The sequence below is a fragment of the Medicago truncatula genome, chromosome 7, assembly GCF_003473485.1.
Source record: "Medicago truncatula cultivar Jemalong A17 chromosome 7, MtrunA17r5.0-ANR, whole genome shotgun sequence".
In the NCBI taxonomy this organism is placed as follows: domain Eukaryota; kingdom Viridiplantae; phylum Streptophyta; class Magnoliopsida; order Fabales; family Fabaceae; genus Medicago; species Medicago truncatula.
In genome coordinates, this window is record NC_053048.1 from 32,433,882 (window position 1) to 32,456,337 (window position 22,456).

The 22,456-nt window shown below is 31.6% G+C and overlaps 2 protein-coding genes and 1 pseudogene across 3 annotated transcripts; 1 reads left to right on the plus strand and 2 right to left on the minus strand.

Annotated features, from left to right (window-relative positions):
* The first annotated feature begins 430 nt into the window (after positions 1 to 430).
* Positions 431 to 4,945, plus strand: LOC11405626 (BAG family molecular chaperone regulator 4-like; annotated as a pseudogene). The gene is made up of 4 exons (XR_003007273.2): positions 431 to 765; positions 2,624 to 2,880; positions 2,982 to 3,128; positions 4,466 to 4,945. The product of XR_003007273.2 is annotated as a BAG family molecular chaperone regulator 4-like (transcript).
* A 3,123-nt stretch (positions 4,946 to 8,068) lies between these two features.
* On the minus strand, positions 8,069 to 13,270 carry LOC11405627 (ammonium transporter 2). Its single transcript, XM_003623280.4, has 4 exons — positions 12,536 to 13,270; positions 11,225 to 11,510; positions 10,107 to 10,210; positions 8,069 to 8,794 (listed from the first exon to the last, which is right to left on the minus strand). The coding sequence occupies exons 1-4, from the start codon at positions 13,178 to 13,180 to the stop codon at positions 8,366 to 8,368; spliced, it is 1,464 nt and encodes a 487-aa protein (XP_003623328.1). The 5' UTR covers positions 13,181 to 13,270; the 3' UTR covers positions 8,069 to 8,365.
* Positions 13,271 to 19,426: 6,156 nt separating this feature from the next.
* Positions 19,427 to 21,924, minus strand: LOC11408041 (putative Myb family transcription factor At1g14600). Its single transcript, XM_003623283.4, has 5 exons — positions 21,205 to 21,924; positions 20,791 to 20,867; positions 20,635 to 20,671; positions 20,415 to 20,523; positions 19,427 to 20,084 (listed from the first exon to the last, which is right to left on the minus strand). The coding sequence occupies exons 1-5, from the start codon at positions 21,488 to 21,490 to the stop codon at positions 19,535 to 19,537; spliced, it is 1,059 nt and encodes a 352-aa protein (XP_003623331.2). The 5' UTR covers positions 21,491 to 21,924; the 3' UTR covers positions 19,427 to 19,534.
* Positions 21,925 to 22,456: the final 532 nt, after the last annotated feature.

Genomic DNA, 22,456 nt, shown 5'->3' on the forward strand with positions numbered 1-22,456 from the left:
AAATCAGTAAATTAGTCCCTATCTTTGTACCAAATTCTCAAATTGGTCCCTGACTCTGTTAATAACTCAAAATGGTCATTGTTTTTGTCAAACGTTTATCAGATTGCTCCTCGACTTTATTAGTTGTTTTGTATTTTAAGCCACTAAAGTACCAAATAAGATCCAAAACACATTATGCAATTATCCACTAAATAATATCAAAAGACGTTGAATCATTAACACTCAAAATATAAAACAACTAATAAAATCAGGAACCAATCTTACTTCAAAAAAAATATAAAAAAAAATTAGAAACCAATCTAAGAAACTTTTAACAAAAGACATACCATCTTGAGTTATTACTAGAGCCGGAACCAATTTGAAAATTTAATGATATTGGTTTAATTAATTAAAATTCTAAATTAAAAATATAAAGAAAGAAGGGAAAATGTGAAAGCGAGCGAAGTGAAAGAAAAGTATGAGATGACGAGAGGAGCAACAATTTGAGTGATTCTTCTATTCTCTTCTCTTTCCCCGTTTATCAAAACGCACCAATTACACGCGTTTTGATTTCATTGCAACTTCCGATGAACAGCGCCGCTTATTCTGCCGGAGTCTCGCCGTCGAATGAGGCGGATATCGATTGGGAGATGCGTCCCGGCGGTATGTTCGTACAGAGACGCGAATCAGGTGACGATGATCATACCGACGGACCGATGATCAACATCAGTGTTGCATATGGTTCTTCTCAGCATGAAGTTTATCTTCCAGCTCAATCCTCTTTCTGTGAGCCTCTCTTCTCTCTATGCTGATTTTGTTGTTGAATTGTTGAAACGTTGAGTTTTCTTTTGATTTTGGTTATTAGTATCTGCATTGAATTGTTTGATTTCTCATTGTTTGCATTTAATTTGTTTGATTCTCGTTAAATTAGTTCTTGAATATTGTGAGATGAAGAATAATTGATTGAAATGAAATACTCAGTACTTTGTGAAGTGTAATAATTGATTGAGCTTATGGCTTATAGCTAAGCTTGAATGATTAAAATAACCTGTTTGGCAACTTTCATTTTTAGACAAACTTATAGCTTATTTTCATGAGCTTACAATGGTTTTCGATAAGCTAATTCAAGTAGCTTATAGTTTAACTGTTTAAAGCTTATAGCTTATCGCCTTTTATCGTCATTTTACCCCTGCAATAAAAATAAGCTAGCTTAATCACTATTAGCTATAAGCCAACTTATAAGTCATCCGCTATAAGATTGCTTATCTATTTTTTTTTACCAAACAGAGCCTTAGTTACTTGGATTAGGGTAATTACGAGGGGATTGGATATTGCTTTGGGTTTAATTACAAACATTGTTGAAACCGTTGTATTAAAAGAATGTAATCTCCCCCTTTTGGGTTTAAATGATTAATATGAACGACATTATAGATGAGTTTGGATTAACTTATTTGAGATTATCTACTAACATAAGTACACTTGAGATTGATTGTCGGAGAGAGCTTCTGGAAACAGCTTATGAACGTCCATGTGCTGCTGTTTTTCAGTTTATTTTCATAAGCTATGTACGAAAATAACTTACAGTTTATATGAAAACAGTTTCACTTTGTTTTATCTTTTGTTATGAAAGATTTTATACATAAGCACTTATGTGATAATTGTTTATACTATAAATGTTTAATTAAACTGTTTATCTAAATAGAAGATATATATTTATGGAATTTATTTGACTACTATTATTTACTCTATTTGTTGAAATAGGGGTTGATTTAGTTTTGGTGAAAACATGTTGTAAATGGTTCATCTTGTGTGAGTTGTTGGTTGAGAGATTCAATGGATAAGAGGTTTTATATCTCGGTGGTTGAGTTGATTTTTTGAAGGGTGGTGTTATTAGTTGATGATTGAGTTTGCATTTTTACACAATAATAGTGTATTGTGTTGAAAATGGTGGACTTTGTTGTACACTGATATGACTGCATCATAAATGCTTAGGTATATTGATTTATTCTCTTTCAGGTTTAAACTGTTTTTGATAGGTGAAAGTGGAACTTGTAATGATAATACTAGGGGTTGTAGTTTTAATCTTTTTACCTCAGCGAGCTAAGTCCTTTAATTTTATGGAAATTAATACATATTAGTGAAGGCGTGTAATGTGATGCCAGTCATCAATTTTTCTTTCTTCCCGAACAAATATGTAGCGTTGAAGAAGATATAGTAAAATAACATCTTTGCAGAAATTTGAATTTCGAACTGAGGTAAACTGTAGGTATTACTGTGTTACAAAGAGTGACCCCTCCATTTAATTTGCATCGAGAATTCACCTTTATTTTTATTTATGTATTAGTGTAGGTTCTTTATACACACAGCTGATATCCTTAGTGACTAAACTAGTAATTTGAGAAAATAAAAGAACTAAGTTGATTAACTTGAAAACTTGAGACCTTAAGCAAATCATATGATATATTTTCATACTATTAGTATAACAGATTAAAGTTTTGTATGCATCATGTGTATCTTGATATGGAATATGTTTGGGGAAACTAAGCTCATTCTTGATGTTAAAGTTTACAAGTAGCATATACTTTTAGAAAATGTTTTGTTTCCATTGGTATGTGTTTCGTCTTAATTTAGTCTTTAATAACAGGGGATGTTAAGAAACTGCTTGCACACAAAACTGGTTTAAAGCCTGAACAGCAAATACTCTTCTTTAATGGAAAAGAAAAGGAGAATGAAGAGAATTTGCACATGGAAGGTGTGAAGGACATGTCAAAGCTTTTGCTTTTGGAGGATGCCGCTAGCAAAGAGAGTAATATTGAGGAAGTAAGAAAACAAAATGAAATGTTAAAAGCTTTTCAAGCTGTTGCTGTTGTCGGATCAGAGGTGGACAAGCTTTGTGACAGGGTGAGCCCATGTTTCCCATATTATTATTATTATTATTATGTATTATAGAAACATAATACTGGAACTAGATAATGAAGATATTACTGATTTTAATTTTGCAGGTGTCGGCCTTGGACGTTGCTGTCAATGGAGGGACCAAGGTTTCTGACAAAGAATTTGTTGTGACTACAGAGTTGCTTATGAGGAAATTGCTGGAGCTGGATGGTATTAAGGCTGAAGGTGAAGCTAAGTTGCAGAGAAAAGCTGAGGTAACGTTTATGGTGTTGAGAGTTACTGACTTGAAAGCTTAACTGTTGGTCCATTACTTTTTATGCGAAGTCATGGAAAATGGTTTTATGTCTCTTGCTGTCTTCCACTTTTGTGTATGAATTTTAAAACATTACTTGGATTATTTGCTATGATTTTTGTGAAGTGGTATGCACCATGATATGCTGCTATTTAACATTCCTCTTTAGAGAAGTTTTCTTTGATGCACTATGGCTCTATATTGTTGTTCAAGCATGTGGATCAAAGCTTTACTTTCTTAACCTGATAGTATCTATGTATTTAATATTTTTGCTTAGTACTGCAATGGCAATTTATATGCTGGGTTAGAGAACGATAAGTGGGTAATAATATCAAAAGAGTATATTCATGTTAGGTTAGAAAATAATGCGATTCCTATGTTTGTGAACGTTGGAAGTAAGTCCTGACTTTCATAATATAGATTAGATGATTGACAATTAATCTTGACTTCCTATTGCATGAATCTCTTCGAAAAATACTGTCTTGCATAGTTTTTAAAATGAATCGTCGGAACTTCGGATACATTTTCTACCGCTCGAGTAAAATCTGTTGGCTAGAAGTTTTATGATTAGAAACTAATACTATCACTAGAAAATTCTGTTGGTTTGATATATACTTTTTTCTTGTTGTGGTCATGTTAATTTCTTTTTAAAATTCCAATGGTTCTTGATGGTCAAGTAATATTTGGTGATGCTAGTGGGTTGTTTTAGGAATGAGTGTTGGGTCTTGTTACATTCCTGCTTTCAACCTTTTAGGTTAATTTTTCTAACCGTTGTTCAACCTTCTCTACCTTTTTCTTCAAGCTTATTTGTCAATGATTGTTATCACTATAGGGTACTGCAATTGTTGATTTCCATGTGGAAATTTGAATTGTTCTGTGCAAAACCCATTTTTGAATTCTTGCCATGTTATATTGTTGCTTTCTACTCGTGTAATGATGTTCTCTGATCTTACACTTCCCACCATTTTTCCTTCTTCCTGTAAACTAGATCCCAGTACATTATAAGTATCACCTCGAGTTATGTCTGATTACCGGTTATGATTTTTTTTTTTGCGTGTTTTTCTTCTTCATAAGACAAATGAAATTTATTTGTGTTGAGAGTTGGAAATTGATGTGTTTGTCACAATCAGGATCAATCAAAAACTTCCATTCAACACTTTTTTCCCATTTTCCGTAACTTAGTGTAAAATGATAAATTATTGCTTGCGGTGGACTTCATGTTTTGGTTATCATCATCTATAATTGCATCATTCATATTATCTTTAAAGGCCTGAACAGAGGTTTTTTACCTTCAAACAGGTTCGTCGTGTACAGAACGCTGTGGATACTTTAGATTCCCTGAAGGCAAAAAACTCTCGCCTATCCTTTTAGCAACATTGCTAAGGCAGACTCAGCACCAACCCAATTGGAGACCTTTGACTTTGGAATGGTAAGCTTGAATGCTCCAACCTCATCGTCGTCATCACCACCACCATCTACTACACGTTAGTCAAGATTGGGAGCGGTTTGATTAGCTCAGAAATTGTGTTACATTATTTTGTAAAGCACGTGCAATACCATATTTTTGAACCTTGATTCTTCATTTGAGGACCGGTTTTTTGTAGTTTGCTTAAGGCAATATCTTTAAACACTTGGACTGCCTTTGAAGAATACAAAAAGGGAAATGAAGGAGCATATTATAGATACTCTTGCCCAGAAATGGGTTCATGTAATTATGAATTCATCCATTGTGAGTATTGATCTTGCCTGACGGCATGTTAAGATTTAAAAATTTCATCATACTGTTTTTAACTAACCATAGTATAGCATCAAGCAAACAACGTATAAATAAATTTGTTATGTGTTGAAAAATATACTAACGAACTAAAACACAAAAGGTGTAGATACAAATTTCACGATGTTTTGTAAAATAATCCTGTTTATATATGAAAACCTAAAAGGAACACATTAACAGAGCAAATCATTTTATATTTGTTCACTTTAACAACTGCTGCCTAGCTATAAATTAAGAATTAATAGTAATCTATAGTCTAGATATTAGTTTCCCATGGTTGTTCTCTCTATCAAACCAAAAGGAGGCTATGGTGGGGGAGTTGTGAGACCTCATTTGATGGTGGTTGCGTTTGGTCCTTTGGGTGGCGTAGAAATCTTTTTGCTCGGGACAATGAGATTTTAGAAAGCCTTTTGAGAGCTTTGGAAGGAATGGTGCCTAGGGAAGGGGAGGATGTGTGGTTTTGGAAGGCGGAGGGTAATGGGAGTTTTTCGGTCAAATCGTCCTATAACTTGGTTTTTGGTTTATTAGCTCCAAATGTGTTTCTGAGTAATTCAGAAGAAATGTTTTTCGGTAACATTTGAAAAAGTCCGACTCCATCAAAGGTTCCTAGACCATAGCCCCACAAAGACTAATTTGACAAGGAGAAATGTCTTACCGCATGCTTCTTTGAATTGTGCTTTTTGTGGTGGTGGTGGTGAGGAAAGTTCTTCTCATGTCTTCTTAGCAAGGGTTTTCGGTTAATTTGACATGTGTCTATATGGATGATATGAAAAATTAGATATACTATAGTTTTGAAGGTTTGTATTAAGGAGATCGATGACATAGTGGATGATATAAAGGTTTTGTCCTGACAGTGGAGTTTAAATCGTTTGAAAATTTCGTCTTGTCTCTACTATGAGTGGTATTGAAACCCAAATGATTGTCTTTTGCAGTAGCTTAGTGCTTGACTTTGCTGTGTTTCGTTTTCTGGATGGTGTTTTATGTTGGGCTTAGACTGCCGCATATTTACGATGTCTATTTTGTAGTTCATTTCTTTTACTTACCCATTCTTCTTAAGTGGAGTAACTTTCAATAATATACAGTCTACTTTATACTTTATGTACACTTAAATTTGAAGTTAGATATCAAATATAAGTTTTCATTTGAGTTACTTGTTTTTTCCTTTTTCTTTCCCTTTTGTTACCAATAAAATACAAGATTTTTTTGAGTTCTTAAATCTTTGCAAGAATCCAAGATATTCAATATAGTCAGAATAGTCTTTATATAATTATATAAGATGATCCCACCTATAGTTAAGAATTATGATATCTGATATAATTATGAAATGATTAATCTCATAGTATAAGTATCATTATGTTTGTTTTGTCTCTAGAATGATAATGAAAAACTGTTGACCTACAAGTCCAAATAGACTGCTCTAACTAATGGAAGACTTTTCAAAGAAAAACCTAATAGTAAAACGTTATGTATTTTTTATCTTAAAAAAATCAAAGGATTCCTATATACTACCAATGAGTGAAAGGACATTTGTAGTCCCACGAGCTGGACAGGTGAACCCACATTCTCATTCAATATTTTCCATATAAAACAAACCATTTGGCGTGATGCTTTTTCCATCAATTATTTAATTTAATTCTCAATGATTTTGACCCACTATGATACTAACACCTATGACATGGATTAGTTTAAGTTTACCATTAAACATTCACCATACGTGTAAGTTTTTTGTAAAGGATTTCACTTGATTGACTGGTTTTCTTGTTAATCATTCACCATACATGTAAGTTTTTGCAAATAGTCTATAATGGATAATACTTAAAATTACTCAAAATTTCTTCTTATTGTGAGTGAGACGATATGTTTGGTTCGACAAAAATTGAGTTTTGAGGCATTTATTTTTTGTTTTTTAGGGGAGGCATTTGTATTCTTGTGGTTATGTAGCTAATCAAAATAAAAACAAAACAAAATGTACAAAAACTACTCTATAGAAAAGAAAGGGTCAACCGCGTCAATCTTAAGGAGGCTCAAAAGATCTTCTGGCGGAGAGTCATGGAGGAAGAGATATATGTTTGATGAAGCTCTAAGTTTAGCCATAAATCTGCACATTGGTTTCTTTTGCGAAGATTATGGTAAATTATTACATTAGTTTGCTCAATTAAATCTTTGATGTCTCGAATCAATTAAATCTTTGAGATGTCCATCTCTTTGGCCAACATTAGACCCTTGTAAATAACAAATAACTCAGCATGAAGAATGTCAGATGAATGTTGGATGTAATAAAAAAAATCTGATAAATAAAACCCTGCATTATTTCTGAAGACACTGCTATAACCAGCTCTAATAGGAGAGTCAAGACAACTACCAACAACATTAAGAATGATAGTGGAGAATTGAGCACTTGTATTTATTTCATCTTACTTTTATATCATCTCTCAAATAAAAAAATAAACAAATTTGGCTATCATCTCAATTAGACATATAAATATGCATAGTCGTTGAAGTTTCAAGTGCTAGTCAACCGTGAAGCAGCGGTCCATTATAAAACTTGTCTAACTTATATGCCAAAAATTAAATAATTTTCTTTATAGCATAACTTACTTTTCACATTTAAAACTGATGTCAGTCCATTCTAGAGTCAATGACTTTGGACGGAAGTATATTTGTCCTTGCTAGTCTTTGGGAAGTTCATGCTCTTATAACAACCACCCCGAAACATTATTTTATTTATATTTTTTTTTGAGAGATTTATTTTATATTTTTGTAGAATTTCTTTTTTTAACAAGTAAAAATGAGATGTATCTTTTTTTTTTTGTAGAATTTCTATTTGACCCAAAAGATTAAAACTTAATTTTTTAATGTACAACTATCCAATCATATAATATAGGAAAATCGTAATCTTAAAGTGAATTCAAATTAGATCCGTTTAAAAAGAATTATTGACGAATAATATAAGATTATAATTTTTTTTTAAAATATTACTAACATTTATCATTAAAAAAAAGTTTGAGATAAAAAAAAAACCTTTTCTTTAAAAATTAAACACGGAAACCTAATTTTGATCAAATATCACTTCATCAAATGATAGTATGAATGTTTTTGTATGTGCACATACAATACAAGTAACAAAATTAAACTCAAAAAATACAAGTAACAATTAATCACTAGACGTTTTAGTTCCAATTCTACAAGAAATTTTCTGAAGCTTTCAGGTCAATAAAAAATTGACAAATCTAACTTCATAGCTACATCAATATTTTCTTTACAATAATTTTCAACTACAAAATGTCAAAAATCAAGGTGACTAGAAGAACTAAATACACACAACCAATTTGATCTCAAAACTTGAGAACTTTTCTTCCATGGGAAAAATCAAAATTCTCCTCACACCTTCCATACACAAAACACCTATACTTGCAAGTTGTGACTCATAAATTTATAGTCACACCTCTTGCACCATTAACATAAGGTGACACTCCAGTGTTACCAGTATTCAACGAACCATGCCTAGTTGGATCATATTTTTCTCCATCACCCCAAAGGGCATAAGCCTCCTCTCCGTGAGCCGCATCGTCACCGATTTCGAGCTGCTCGTCGGGCATCCTCAAGGGTATGAATAGTTGTATAACAAGGAGAATGATTGTGGTGGAGACTATGTTCCATCCAATAACAAACATTGCTGCCACTAATTGCTTTAGCAATTGCATACCACCACTTCCACCATAGAATGCACCTCTTGAATTTGTCACTGGCAATAGTAATCTACATAGGGCTGGCTCTGCAAAGAGTCCTGTTAGTAGGCCACCCAATAGGCCTGCCACAGCATGTGTGTGAAATACTCCAAGAGTGTCATCAACCTAAATATAAAAAAGTCACAAAAATTGTTACGACAAATGATCACGAAATAACGGATTGAGATTCTCTGCAGTCATTTTGAGTGCAAATCTATATAAATTAGCAGATCAAAATCGAATAATTTAAGTTATTTTTAATCCTTTAAATTTGTTATTTCTGTTAATTGCATGAATGCGTACGACTTAATGAATGGTATCAAACTAACTAAAATAAACACTATAAGAAAATGATTAGACACAGTGGAATAACATTAGAGATTCAATGCTACATTAAACACTATCCCAAAATGATTAGACACAATGGAGTAATACTAGAGATTCAATGCTATTTTTGATGTGTAGTTTGAAATTTTGTGTGATGGTGATATTTTAGACTCATTAGGCAAATCAAGATATCATGCTTAGATGAAAAATGTCATCATGCCACTATCACAATGGTAGACAAGATGAGTTCAAGAAATGTTAGAAAGGAATGAAAATAAAATTAAACATTTTTTTATCTATACATTAAGCTTACTTCCCTAAAAAAAATTACTTCTATACATAAAAAAATCACCTAACTATTTTTTGACAATTTCAACAAAAAAAAAATCAAAATCTATTTCAAACAGAAAAATCCAAGCAAGAAAAGTAGAGTGTAGAGTATTATTTTCATTTTTTTTTTTTGAAGAAAGTGTCATTTTCATTATAATGTGTTTATTAATACTTCTATCCTTTTCATGTATTTTCTTGTAAATATTATATTAATTATAAGAAGGAGGATGAAGGCATCTTCAATATCATATCATATAAATATAGTACCTTATTTAAAAAAGAATGAAAGTGGACCATAAGAAAAAGAAAGTTGTTGGAATTTGGAATCAAATATTGGAAACCTGTGGCATCGGTCAATTTTTCAACATTGAACAAGGATTTACAAACATGTGACCTAGCAAAGAGGAACCTTCACCTAAGCTTCATCCCTTAACATTAGAATATCCTACCTTACACAACTATTCATGTATAATATTATAAAATCAAATATTTTATGTCGATAATAGGAGTTGAACATATTTTCGTGTAGTATGAGTCAACTTTTTAACCAATCTCAATCATCGATAATTTTGATTTTTTTTGTTTTAGTGGTTAGAATTATATTGAATAAATGCAACGTCCAAGATTCAAATCTCAATCTCTATATATAACAATTCATATAGAATCTAGATTTTTACCATACATATGAATTAAACTTTAACTGTATGTGTAAACCATAAGGCATATATATATAGTGAGTGGACTAAAATTCACAAAATTCTTTGTGAAGAGAAACTCTAACCTTTTGTAGAAGACTCGACTTTTTATGCAAGATCATCATGGAGACCCAAGGAATGCTACCAGATAGAATTCCCATCACAATAGCCGCCCACGATTGCACAAGCCCTACATGATGCAGACATACCATTCACATTAATTGTCAACAAAAACTGCAACTATGGCCAAAATCATTATGATACTACCTACTGTACTTTTTGTTAGTATCAAAATATCAGTGAGTGCCCAACAAACATTATTCTTGTAATAAATGTTCATATCTACTTTCCCCAATTTTAGTGAATGTTTTTGATGATTTTAAGAAAACAAAAAACTTCAATTCCATTAATATGAGTACACTCTCGAATTTCAAGCCAATACCACCAGATCAATTTAAATTAGTTTCTATTCCATTAATATAAATTCATATTTCAATTGGGGCGCACATAATGTTATGACTTAAACTCTTTAGCAAATTTAAAATATTAGTTTATTAAGGGGAGAGTCCATCACTTAAGTATCACACTGAGTTTTCTTATTTACTCAGCGTGTGTTTGTATTCACAGTGAGTTTGACAAAATCACAGTGAACGGCCATGATTTGCAAAAACTACACTTAAGAGCTTCAATAAAATCGTGGTGCCACTGTGATTTTGATAAATTGACTAATACCAACATGCACTTAATGCGGGTTCTATAACATTGCATCTCCTTTTTTAAGAGTCTGCGTCTATTGCGGCTTTCACTATATTAGCATTGATCCTATAGTAACCTTTTTCACTTTGTGGGCTTCACTCATCTTTTAGTAGTTAGTGATCTACCTTAATCAACCTATAAGTAGCTCTTTTCCTAATCCCATTTTCAACAAAAGTATCAATTGTTATGACTTAAGCCGATGAAAAGAACACAATCTAAAAAACTAGTTCATTCAGCAGAAGACCTGAATTATACTTAAATACAATTTAGTTTTTTCATGTCATCATGTGACATTCACAACCCATAACTTAATCATGCTACTCATGTTTTGGCATCAAATTCAAACTCTAGAATATGTATATTATAGAACATTTTCATAACAACACTTATTCACAATGTCAAAAACAGAACAAGCATTTCACATGCAAGAAAGTGATGCATATATTACCTGCTCCTGGTGTGATACATACAAGTCCAGTCATCATACCCTGAACAGCTCCAATCACAGAAGGTTTGCCAAAGAAAACAACATCAAGAGAGGTCCACACAAGAAGACTAGTTGCTGCACAAATGTTTGTGTTCAATACAGCAATTGAAGATGCAACATTTGCTGCATATGGTGCTCCACCATTAAACCCTGACCAACCCATCCATAACAATCCAGCACCTGCAAGCATCAGCAACACATTGTTTGGTGGAAACCTTTCCCTATCACTCTTTATCCTTGGTCCAACCTACACATATAATTTGTTTCCACATTAATCAAAAAACCAAATTGCTATACCAAAAATGAATAAGTACCGAGAAATTATACGGAGTTGAATCCTCTTCAGCAAAATCTCAATCGTTAAATTAATCCAACTGATAAGAGATCAACACTGTAAACAGTTGAATTAATCCAACGGTTGAGATTTGATTGAAAGAGCTGGAGTTTGGTGAATCATAAATTATGAAATATTAATTGGTTGATGGTTTCTATGAACTGAACTTATGTTTAATTTTAAATTGTAGGGTCCAATTGCAATCACAATCACAGTATTGAAGTTTTAAATGATTCTGCAGTTCATAACTTCAATAATCACAATGTAATTGCAATTATAGGTACAGATATTTTAAATTCTTGAATGAGTATTTAATGCCAAAACCAACCACCAATGGCAATTAATTTATACATGACATAACTATCATAGAAATAAAGTACTATAGATAACATTTCAATTCAACCTCATGGAAAAAGGGAAAGTACCCTCTAAGTTTTTAAGCAAAATTAGATGAATGGTAGTGAAAAAGTTGAAACTTTTGTGCTCCATGAAGGAAGGGAGGGTGCATTTAAGGGCCGTTCGAAATTGACTTACTTGAGCTTATCTATTGACATAAGCTCTTGTGAGACTGTTTGAGAAAACTTATGAAAACAACTTATGACATGTTAATAAATTGTTTTCAGCTTATTTTCACAAGCTCTCCAAGATATGTTATAAAAACAATTGATAGCTTATATGAAAACACTTCACCTTTTATTCTCTTTTGTTATAAAAATAGCTTATACATAAGCACTTATGTTATAACTTATAAGCTGCAAAAAAAGTCTTTTAAGCAAAATTAGATGAAGGACTATGATTAAAATACAAACTTTATGCACCCCATATGAATGTATGATGAAAGGGAGGGTACCCTTTAAGTTTTTAAGCAAAATTAAATGAAGGGTTGTGAAAAAAATACAAAATTTAAGTACCCCTATGATGAAAGAAAGTTTAATTACCCAATAAGCAGCAGTGAAACCAGCAATTCCAGAAGAAAGATGAATAACATAACCACCAGAATAATCAATCACACCCCAATGATAAAGAAATCCACCACCCCAAAGACTAAAAGCACCAACAGTATAAGAAAAAATAAGCCAAAGAGGAACAAAAGCCATCCAAGCTTTAATATTCATTCTTCCAAGAACAGAACCAGCCAACAAAATCATAGTAATAGCAGCAAAAGTAAACTGAAAATAAACAAGTGAAGCCATAGGAAAAAAAGGTTCTTCCATAGGTGTTTCAATATCAACACCATTCTTGTAATAGTGAGTACTTGCAGGTACTTTTGCTCTAGCAACAAGAAATTTTTGTCCTAAAGCCGGTGCACCTTTACCCCAGAAAGGTAAAAGTTCATCACCAAAAGCCATTCTATAAGCAACAAGAACCCAACAGATTAATACTGCTGCAAAAGCATATAGTGCCATGAAAGCTGAATTCACTGCCCATTTCTTTTTCACTATGCTTGCATAGAGAATTACTAGTCCTGGCATGCTTTGTAAACCAACTAGTGTTGCTGCTGTCATTTGCCATGCGTTGTCTCCTTTGTTTAACCATTCTGGTGATGTTGGAAGATGTGCTTGGTATGCTGGTGATGCTGCCATGGTAGTTCTTTGTTCAAGTCTTGTTCTTCAAGTTTTGATGAAATTTTAACAGGATTTTCAGTATGTACAAAACTAGTATTTGTTTGAGATGAATCAGTTTTTGATTTTTTGGTTACTATATAATGAAATGAATTAACATGGAGTTGAAAAGTTGTATACTTGGTTTGAATATTTGGAAGCTACGTGTAAACTGTCATTGGGTTCTCATAGCAAGTTGTACTAGTATTTAACTACCAATCTAGAAAGGGAAGTTTTTTTTTATCTTAAACTTTTGACTTTTCGTTGAGAATGATGGGTTTGGTTTAAAAATACAAGTGGAATTAGGATTGTCATCAACTTATTAAAGATTGCAAGATTATTTTTGTACATCAGTATCGATTAGGCATGGCAATTGTGGCAAAATTTTATCCTATAAAACTGATTTGTAAGATGTTGATTACTTTACTCAATATTATTGAGTTTGATGCGTGGATATAAATGATACATACGCGATAACAAAAATTTGGTGGCGGTAGCTCAATAGATCTTGAAGAAGACTTTAATTTTATCTTAAAAATTGTCGTTGAACACAACCCTACAAAACTGACTTATGAGACAAGTATTGTCTCCACTTGTAAACACAAGTTCAAACCATATTTTATTCGACATGAGACTCCTCAACAACTATCAAACTTATACTTGAGTGAACGAGTCGGAGTATAGACATTGCATTAAGTCTAACAATTTCGACGTTTTTACCATTTATGGATTGTGATTGACATTTTTTATTTGGGCAAGTAGACTAGTGGCTAGTAGAACTTACACATTATAAATGTGAAGAAGTAGGGTGTCTGAGGTTTGAACTCCAACCTTTATATATAATATGCAATATCCCTATCAACTAAACTAAACTCGCGGGGATTGTGACCGACATTTATTACATGGAAGAAGTGGATGAAAAGGAAAAAAATGTCATTTTATTAGACACACATAAAATTAGAACACTCTGTCTGTCTGTCCTGGACAGATGGCAATCCGTGATTACGGATAGTTACTGGTTAGTGTGATCAATGCAGTTCAGTTCTGAGGTTGTCAACTTTGTCGTACGGTAGCTTAACTTGCCAACCAACTAGTCAATGGATGAGAATTCAGGGTAAAGTAATGGACTTGGAGCATTTTTATTTATTGCAATTCGACCAAATTATGTCCTATGTGAAACTGGAATTAAAAACATATATGGTTTCACATGTTGCCGAAAATACTACAGCAACTACCACTAATTAGTATCTCCGTAGTTTTAAAATTTTCACATTAATTAAAAAATATAATTGATTTTGTATTGAAAAAAGAAATTACGAATAGTTTTATAAATTATCTTTCATTAATGAAATAAGCAAGAGAGTTAAAATTTAAAAGAATTGAAATAAGGGAAAATGATAAATACTCTATTCGTCTTAAATTATATATCATTCTATTAATATTAGTTTGTTCGAATTATATGTCATTTTATAATATCAATAATTCATAAATACTTATTTTTCTTCCTCAAAAAAACATTAATACTTATTTTTCTATTATGCATTTTACTATTTATAACTTTCTATTTTTCAATTATTTTAATTAATATTTTGTATACCACTAATGAATGATATTTTTTTTTACATAACTCAAAATCACTCTTTTTTATACAACATTACTTATATGTAAAAAATTTAACGATGCATGATATGAAAAAGAAGATTAAGATGCATTGAAATTTTAAAGTTACATATAATTTAAGCACAAATATTTTTTCCACCCACCTCACTTCTCACGGACCCACCAGTTATTGAAAAGTAAATAACATTACTTAATGGGCTTCACCTCTGATTAATAAATGTATTAAAATCCAGGAATTTCTTTTCCCACCTACTCATATCCTCATAAACGAGAAGAAGATAATACAAGATGATAAAGTGAGAGAAGGAGACTTTAATGATCACTCTAAATTTAAACAGAGAGTCTAAATTTGCAAAGCGGAACAACACTCATTGATCATTCATTTTACCCACAGCAATAAGGTGAGGATCATGTTCTCGATATTTTGTCAGCATAATTTAAAGGAATCGATTGAGTTAAACATTTTCTTGGTCAGATCTTTTTAAAATATTCAGGGAGTTTGATTCGACCAAGGATCTACAAAGAAATAATTGTTTGCATGGATAAACCCGATGAAGATTTAATTTTGGATAATCCAGAATGTTGTTTGTGTTTTATTATGTTGTTTTACTCTTTTTAGGGTATGTTGTTATACGTTGAATTATGTTCTTGAAATTGTTATGTTTAAGGTATGTTTAATGTATGTATGTTTATGTTCTTTTAAAATTTGATTGTCTGAGAAAATAAATAGAGTTATTCATTTTTAATTAAGTCATCTCTTTGGTAGTTTGAATAATATGTCTCACAGTATTTTAATCCTTCGAGAAGTTTCATATAATCATCACCATCAAATAAATCATACAAATATGTTCTAACATATCTTTCATATAAATTAAGTCTTTCATGTGGTACTAAATTTAATCCAGCACGAAAAAGTTTTTAAATTTACTTCAAGTGAATATATCACTTAAAAATAAATGACAAACTGTTACCTGTTCACTTAAAGGAACATATCAAACTATCGCTCTCTCTCTCTCTATATATATATATATATATATGTGTGTGTGTGTTTTTGTGGGGATCCGAGTGCTTGTCTTTTTTTTTTTTATCATTTTAATTCTCTTTTAGAGCCGGAACTCCTTTGTATGTAATTAGCTTCACATCTGCAAGTCCTCGTGATTATAACTTAATTGGTATGAACAATGTATAATATATGTAAGGTAAGGTTCGGGGTTCGAACCCTGGCCACAAAAAAAAAAAGCTTCACATCTGCAAGAGTGCAAACTAAAAGTCCAAAAATTTTGCTTTACAGGACGAGTTTAATTTTACTTAAATTTACTCTATTCATTTACAAATATTTTTTTGTCTTTAATTTAGTAGACTTTAGTTCATGATCCTCATTATCTCTTATCATATATAATACTCTTATATTCAAAATATCTTCAACATTGACTTCATATTGGTTTCATTTTATTTTATTTATGACATAATTTATTGGGACATCATTATTCACATAAATTTCGATTATATGGTTAGTTCTTTAGAACTGAAAAACAATAACGTCAAATACTCTTTTCGATTTTTATAGAAAACATTTGATAAGTGTCGTTTGTCAATTGAAATTGATATTGAACATCTTGTAGCATATGTACATAAAAATGGACACAAATATCCATTTTTTAGATGTTTAATGATTATTGTGAGCGAGTTCATCTTTGCTCCATTTGTGTTTGCTCAATTTACTCCTTTTCAATGTATAGATGTGTGACACGTGGAACAAACAAATTCAAAGGCTATGATTAAAAGATTAGAAATAAGTATTGTTACAAAAAATGTAACGCATCTTTTTTTCCTCTCTTGATACAGTGCTTAACTTTCATCTTCCTCTCCCTCTTTGCTTCACCCTCTTCCTATCACTGACGGCACCGCCTTCTGCGCCACCCATCTCCGCCGTTTGCGGCGAATTTGATTGTTGATACTTGAAACCTTTGGCATCATTGTTAGTGGTGGATCCGTAAATAAAATCGAATATGGGATTGGATCTGGATCCGAAATTGAAATTGAGAGAAGCAAAATTAAGGTGATTGGAAGATGATTTTGAGGTTTGAGACTGAAATTGGAAGCCATGGAAATCTTTCATGGTGGGTAAGGATGGAGGCAGCTTGTAAGGGATGTGTAAAATTGAAAATGAATGGGATCACTCATATGATCACTGATGTATAATACTATGTTTTAGAGCTTAAGAACAATCTATTGAACATTTACAAGAAAATGGTTTGACTGTGATGTTCCACAGTTCCAATCAAGAAAAATCAAGCTGTATCATCCTCATAATCATTTTCGAAACCAACGTGTCTTCAAATAGAATGTTCATTTTGTTTGTTAAATACCCACGAGGAGAGATCATGTTTTCAAGTTACTATTGAAAATCTTCAATGGTGGGCAAGGGTTCACGCTGAATTTGGGAGAATGGAGGTGAAGAAGAAAGGAATCAGTGTGTTATAGTAAAGAGAGCATGTAGTGAGGCATTTTAATCTCAACCATTGAATTTATTTTTACCACATGTCACACATCTATACATTGAAAAGGAGTAAATGGAGCCAACATAAATGGAGCAAAGATGAACTCATTGTGAGCCTATTCCGGAAGTTGTTATCTAGTTTGTTTCCATTTATTTGTATGATAGAATGTTTAGGAAGTTGTTTTTCTAGTAGTTTGTTTCCTTGTAAGATCTCTCTTTTGTTCAGATAAATCAAAGTAAGAATCTTGCAAACCTCTATAAAGGCTAAGAGGGTGGCAGAATGGTGTGTATATATATATATATATTTTTTCCGTAACGTTTGATTCGAGAATTAGGAGGGGAGGGGAGGGGAGATATTTTAATTAAAAACGTGTTTGGTTCGCAAGGGAAGGGTAGGGGAGATATTTTAAAATTATTTTACCGTTTTACCCTTAAACTTAATTAAATAAAAGAAACTACTTGTTTTTACGATTTCAGAGATCGACGAAAGAGAAGCACACATCTAAGCTGCTTATTTTATCTCAAACTGGCTCATATTTTGCACAACAAGACATGAATAGGTGAATTAACAGTAAAAAACAAAAAACAAGTAATAATAAGCTGAATTAAAATAAGATGATAATAATAATAATACGGTCGTTGACAGCAACAAAGTAGTAGTAGGAGTGGTTTGTACATGTAACAAATAAGAATGATAGATAATATAATAATAAAAGTTGTTACAAGAAAAATATAACAAAATAATAATAAAAATTGTTACAAGAATAAGATAACCTAATAATAATAATAAGATTGTTACAAAAAGAATATAATCTAACAATAATAAAAGTTGTTACAAGGTTAATATTGAGATTTGAAATTAATTTAAGGATAATTATGGCAATGCAATAAAATTTTAAAGAGATTTGCTTCCCTCCCCTCCCCTCCCCCTTCTAAAAATTGAACCAAACACTTCAAATTAAAAATCTCCCCTCCCCTCCCCTCCAAAACTCTTGAACCAAAAAACCCTAAATGTCATTTATTTGTTTTTGTCTAAAACCCATCTTCTTCATCTTCTTTGGGTGAGAGTAAAGGGAAGTTGATTGCTATGTTATGGTCGAGTATTCTCCTTATAGAGTTATAGTTTCCTCTTGGCAAATATTTTTTGAGCCGATTACATACGAGAGCAAATCTTTCAAAGAGAAATTGCACCACCATTTTCTATATCTTGATTAGCGTTTATAAGAAATGATAGGGAGAATATGAGGTTACAATTTAGGAATTTTGAAGCCATGCATGCAAAATCACCATATAACCTTCATAAGACAATTGTTAGAGAAGTTAGTTCTCAACCCAGAAGTTATTCCTTATAATTTCTGTACCCCTTATATATACTTCATTATTAATGGGTTAATAGTATTTTTAATCCCTGTAATATATGTCATTTTTGGTTTTCACCCCTATATTTTCGGTTTGATTTGTGTCCTCGTAAAAATTTTATTTTTCGGAAAACACCCTTAATAGGCCATTTTCAGAATTTTTTTTGAAGAAATTTTGGTTTTTGAATGGCCTATTACGAGGATGCAAATCAAACCGAAAATTTTATAGGGGCGAAAACTAGAAATCGCATATAATACAGGGGTGAAAAGCACTATTAACCCTATTATATAATTATATTTTGCTATATCAGAAAGAAAGAAAAAATGGAACACATATCATACTTCACTTCTTGAACTTAACTCAGTTCTAATTTCATTTCAACACTAATATATATTCAAACTTTTTTAATATTCAGTCTTAAAACACTTGCCTCTTTTACCTTAACACTAAACTAACTAATAAATATCCCTATTGAATAAACAAGCTACATAAAAGTAGTTTTGCCCCACGAAAAAAGAACAAAAAAATCTCTCAATTAGGTTTTATAATGCAATAATTTTTCCTTCAAATAACAAAATGAGTGTAGTTTTAATCACTGAATTTTACTCTTGTATATATTGCAATATATAAAGTGTAAAACTAACACTACATGTGTTGAGATCATGATTCTTATAGCATCTACCTAACAAATGCAGTATTATATAAACAAATTGATATTCATTGTCCATATATAGCTAGAAAAAGACAAGAAGGAAAATATAATTTTGTCTGGTTCATGATATGAGTGTAATAATTTTGTTACAATATGCATAATTTTCTGACATGTACCTCAAGATCTCACTTAGAATATGTCTCATTCATATGGTTAGATCCAAAGAAATATTGACTCCTTTCTCTTGCTCCTTAGAACCATCTTGTTCTTCTTTCATCCTTTTGCAAACATAAGATGATTGAGAATACAATGATAGTGATAAATTGCTATCAATTTCATGCTCCTCTATACATTTATGATCATTCCTTGAATTTAATTTAAGTGATAGATCCAACTCAAGATCCATATCTGAAGCTTTTCTTTTCATTGTCTTAAGTTCTTCCACTTGATTTGCAGGCAAGTTATCGTTCGAAATGAGATCTTGTGCTCTTGGTTGAACTTGTAGATCATCTCTTAAAGATTCATGGCCACAAAATGAGAGGAAATTATCATTTGGTTCATGGACTTTTGTTGTTGATAGTTCTCTAAAATTGGATGAATCCATTTGGAAAATACTATGACCCTGGATATTAATGATGTTATTATTGGTTCTCTCAATCATTTTTCCATAGAAGTCAGCTCTAGAGTCACTTATTGAACTCATTTGCACCATGTTTTCATACATGGCAAGAGAAGCATCCCCATATGATCCACATCTGTAAAAAGAAAAAGAAAAATAAATCTTCAATTCTAAGACAATAATAGTCATTTTTCAACTGCCCTCAAGGATTTGAAGTTTAAACCCTTGAGGTTACAATTTTAAATGTAAATTATTTAAGACAATTTAGAACGAAGTTGGTTCGCAATTTGTACTTTTTTCTTTTGTAACTCGATTTTTTCATTTATTTTTTGCGTCAACTTCTGTAACTCGATTTTAGTACCCTTTGTACTTGTTTTCATAACTTTATTCGTATCGTAAAACAAAAAGGGTTTATATGATCCCTATGAAGAAAAAAAAAGGGTTTATTCAAGTAGTATATGTATACCTATATGATGATGTTTGATTTGGAGTATAGCCTTGAAGCATGGGAAGTTGGGTGAGATTATAAACATTTCTGTCTCCATTGTCTACAAGAAGCCTATGATCAGCCAACACTGTTACATATATACAATCATAAATAATTAGTGACTTGCAAGCACAAACCCTAATTATGTAATCACCTATTGATAGTTGAATTCATACATAAATGAAAAATCTTATTGTACCTTGATTTGTGTCAACAACTTTCTTGCTTCTATACATCTGGAAAAGAAATACATGTGAAAGAAAATAAATTAGTTAAACAATTATAAATATCAAGAAATGTGGAAAGCTAGCTAGCTATATATAGGTTGCAACCATATTTATCTATGACTTTTTACCTGTAAATGACTCTTCACATGAGCAATACTTAAACCTTTTATATTCATCAATTGAAGAACCAATTTTGGAGTTGCTCCTACACACAAGAAAGTTATTAACAATACACACAAAATTAAAATATAAAAAAAATAAAATAAATCAAATTAATCATATTGTTGAAACTTGATATTGAAATCCCCTAGGAAAAATTGAAATCTAGAAAAGTTCAAAGAAGTATATCTGTGTTTGATCATCATGGTATAGCACAAGTGGTTGGTTTACTACCATGTTATAAATTCTAGGTTACTTTTCAATTCTTAGCTATGTTTTTTTTTTTAAAACTCGGTATCCGATGCAAGAACCGATTAATCTGTTCATTCTTAGCTACTAATTATAAGAAAAATTTACATAAATGTTATGTGTGTGGAACTTACTCTCTTGTCCACCAAGTCTTTGCACAGCATGAAGAAAACGAAAATGAAGATCAGGAGTCCAACGTAGCCTAGGAAACTTGGATCTAACATAAGGTCTCACCGATGATTTCTTCTCACAATTCTCTTCTATTGTACTATTGCTTGAGCTTATTCCTCCATTGTTGATGTTTTGCTTATTACTTTCCTCATCTTCATTTCCTTCACTAATTTCACAACCATCTTCATTAATTGAAATACTTGCCTTGGAACATTCTGATCCATATGCTTCTTCCTCCCTCATATTCATCTAGCTATAGCTTCCACAACTTTCAAACTTCTACACTTTCCTTTGATCTATTTATGGCAATTATTGGTGGAATCAAAGCACCAATTGATGAAATGAAATAGTTTGAGATTGAGTTTTTTTTGCAAGTCTCCTTAAATATATCTATATACTTCTCCTATTGTTCACCCTCCTTCTAGTAATTTAGCATATCCACATAGAATTCAGAAAACTATATCTCTTTCTCTCTCTCTCTCTCTCTAACTCTCTCTCAACTCTATTTCACCTTCTCTTTGTGGCCCTTTGAGATGAGAATAAATAATTTATTTTTCATATCGTAAGCATGTTGGTGTGTATATTTTTAATATGCATGGACATCAAGGAATGGGAAAAATATACTTGATTATCATGTGAGGACAATTTTTATCGTATCAACTTGAATAAAAATGTGAGACATATATAATATAATATAAATTATAGCTACTCAATATATAATATTTGTTTATTATAATTGATATAGTAGGGGACCGTACATAACATACAATAGGTAAGAATAAAAAATGTTGAGAAAAATTAGAAACATTACTTTGATTCTTCCCATGATATAAGAATACAAAGTTGCCAATACTAGAAAAATCAAAATTAAATTAAAAACAATAATAATGTATACGTCTCACTCCATAAATTCTGAGCTGCATGCGAAGTCAAACAAAGAGTCTGTCTTGTATCTAAATCATACAGAGTGTACGTACCTTTCGATAGTAAATCCCTAAATTAGTTTTATTTTTTAACTAAAAACTGATTGTAGAGTACATTATACCATGAAATATTAGTTGAAAATTAATTATTTGCTCCAAAAAAAATTACAAAATCAATTGCAAATTAGAAAAGATTGATAAACACCAAAAACTCAAAGTCACCCAAGTATTTTCTAAGAGAGATAGAGAAAGTGATGTGATAGATATGATATGTTGTTGATATGCTAGAAAA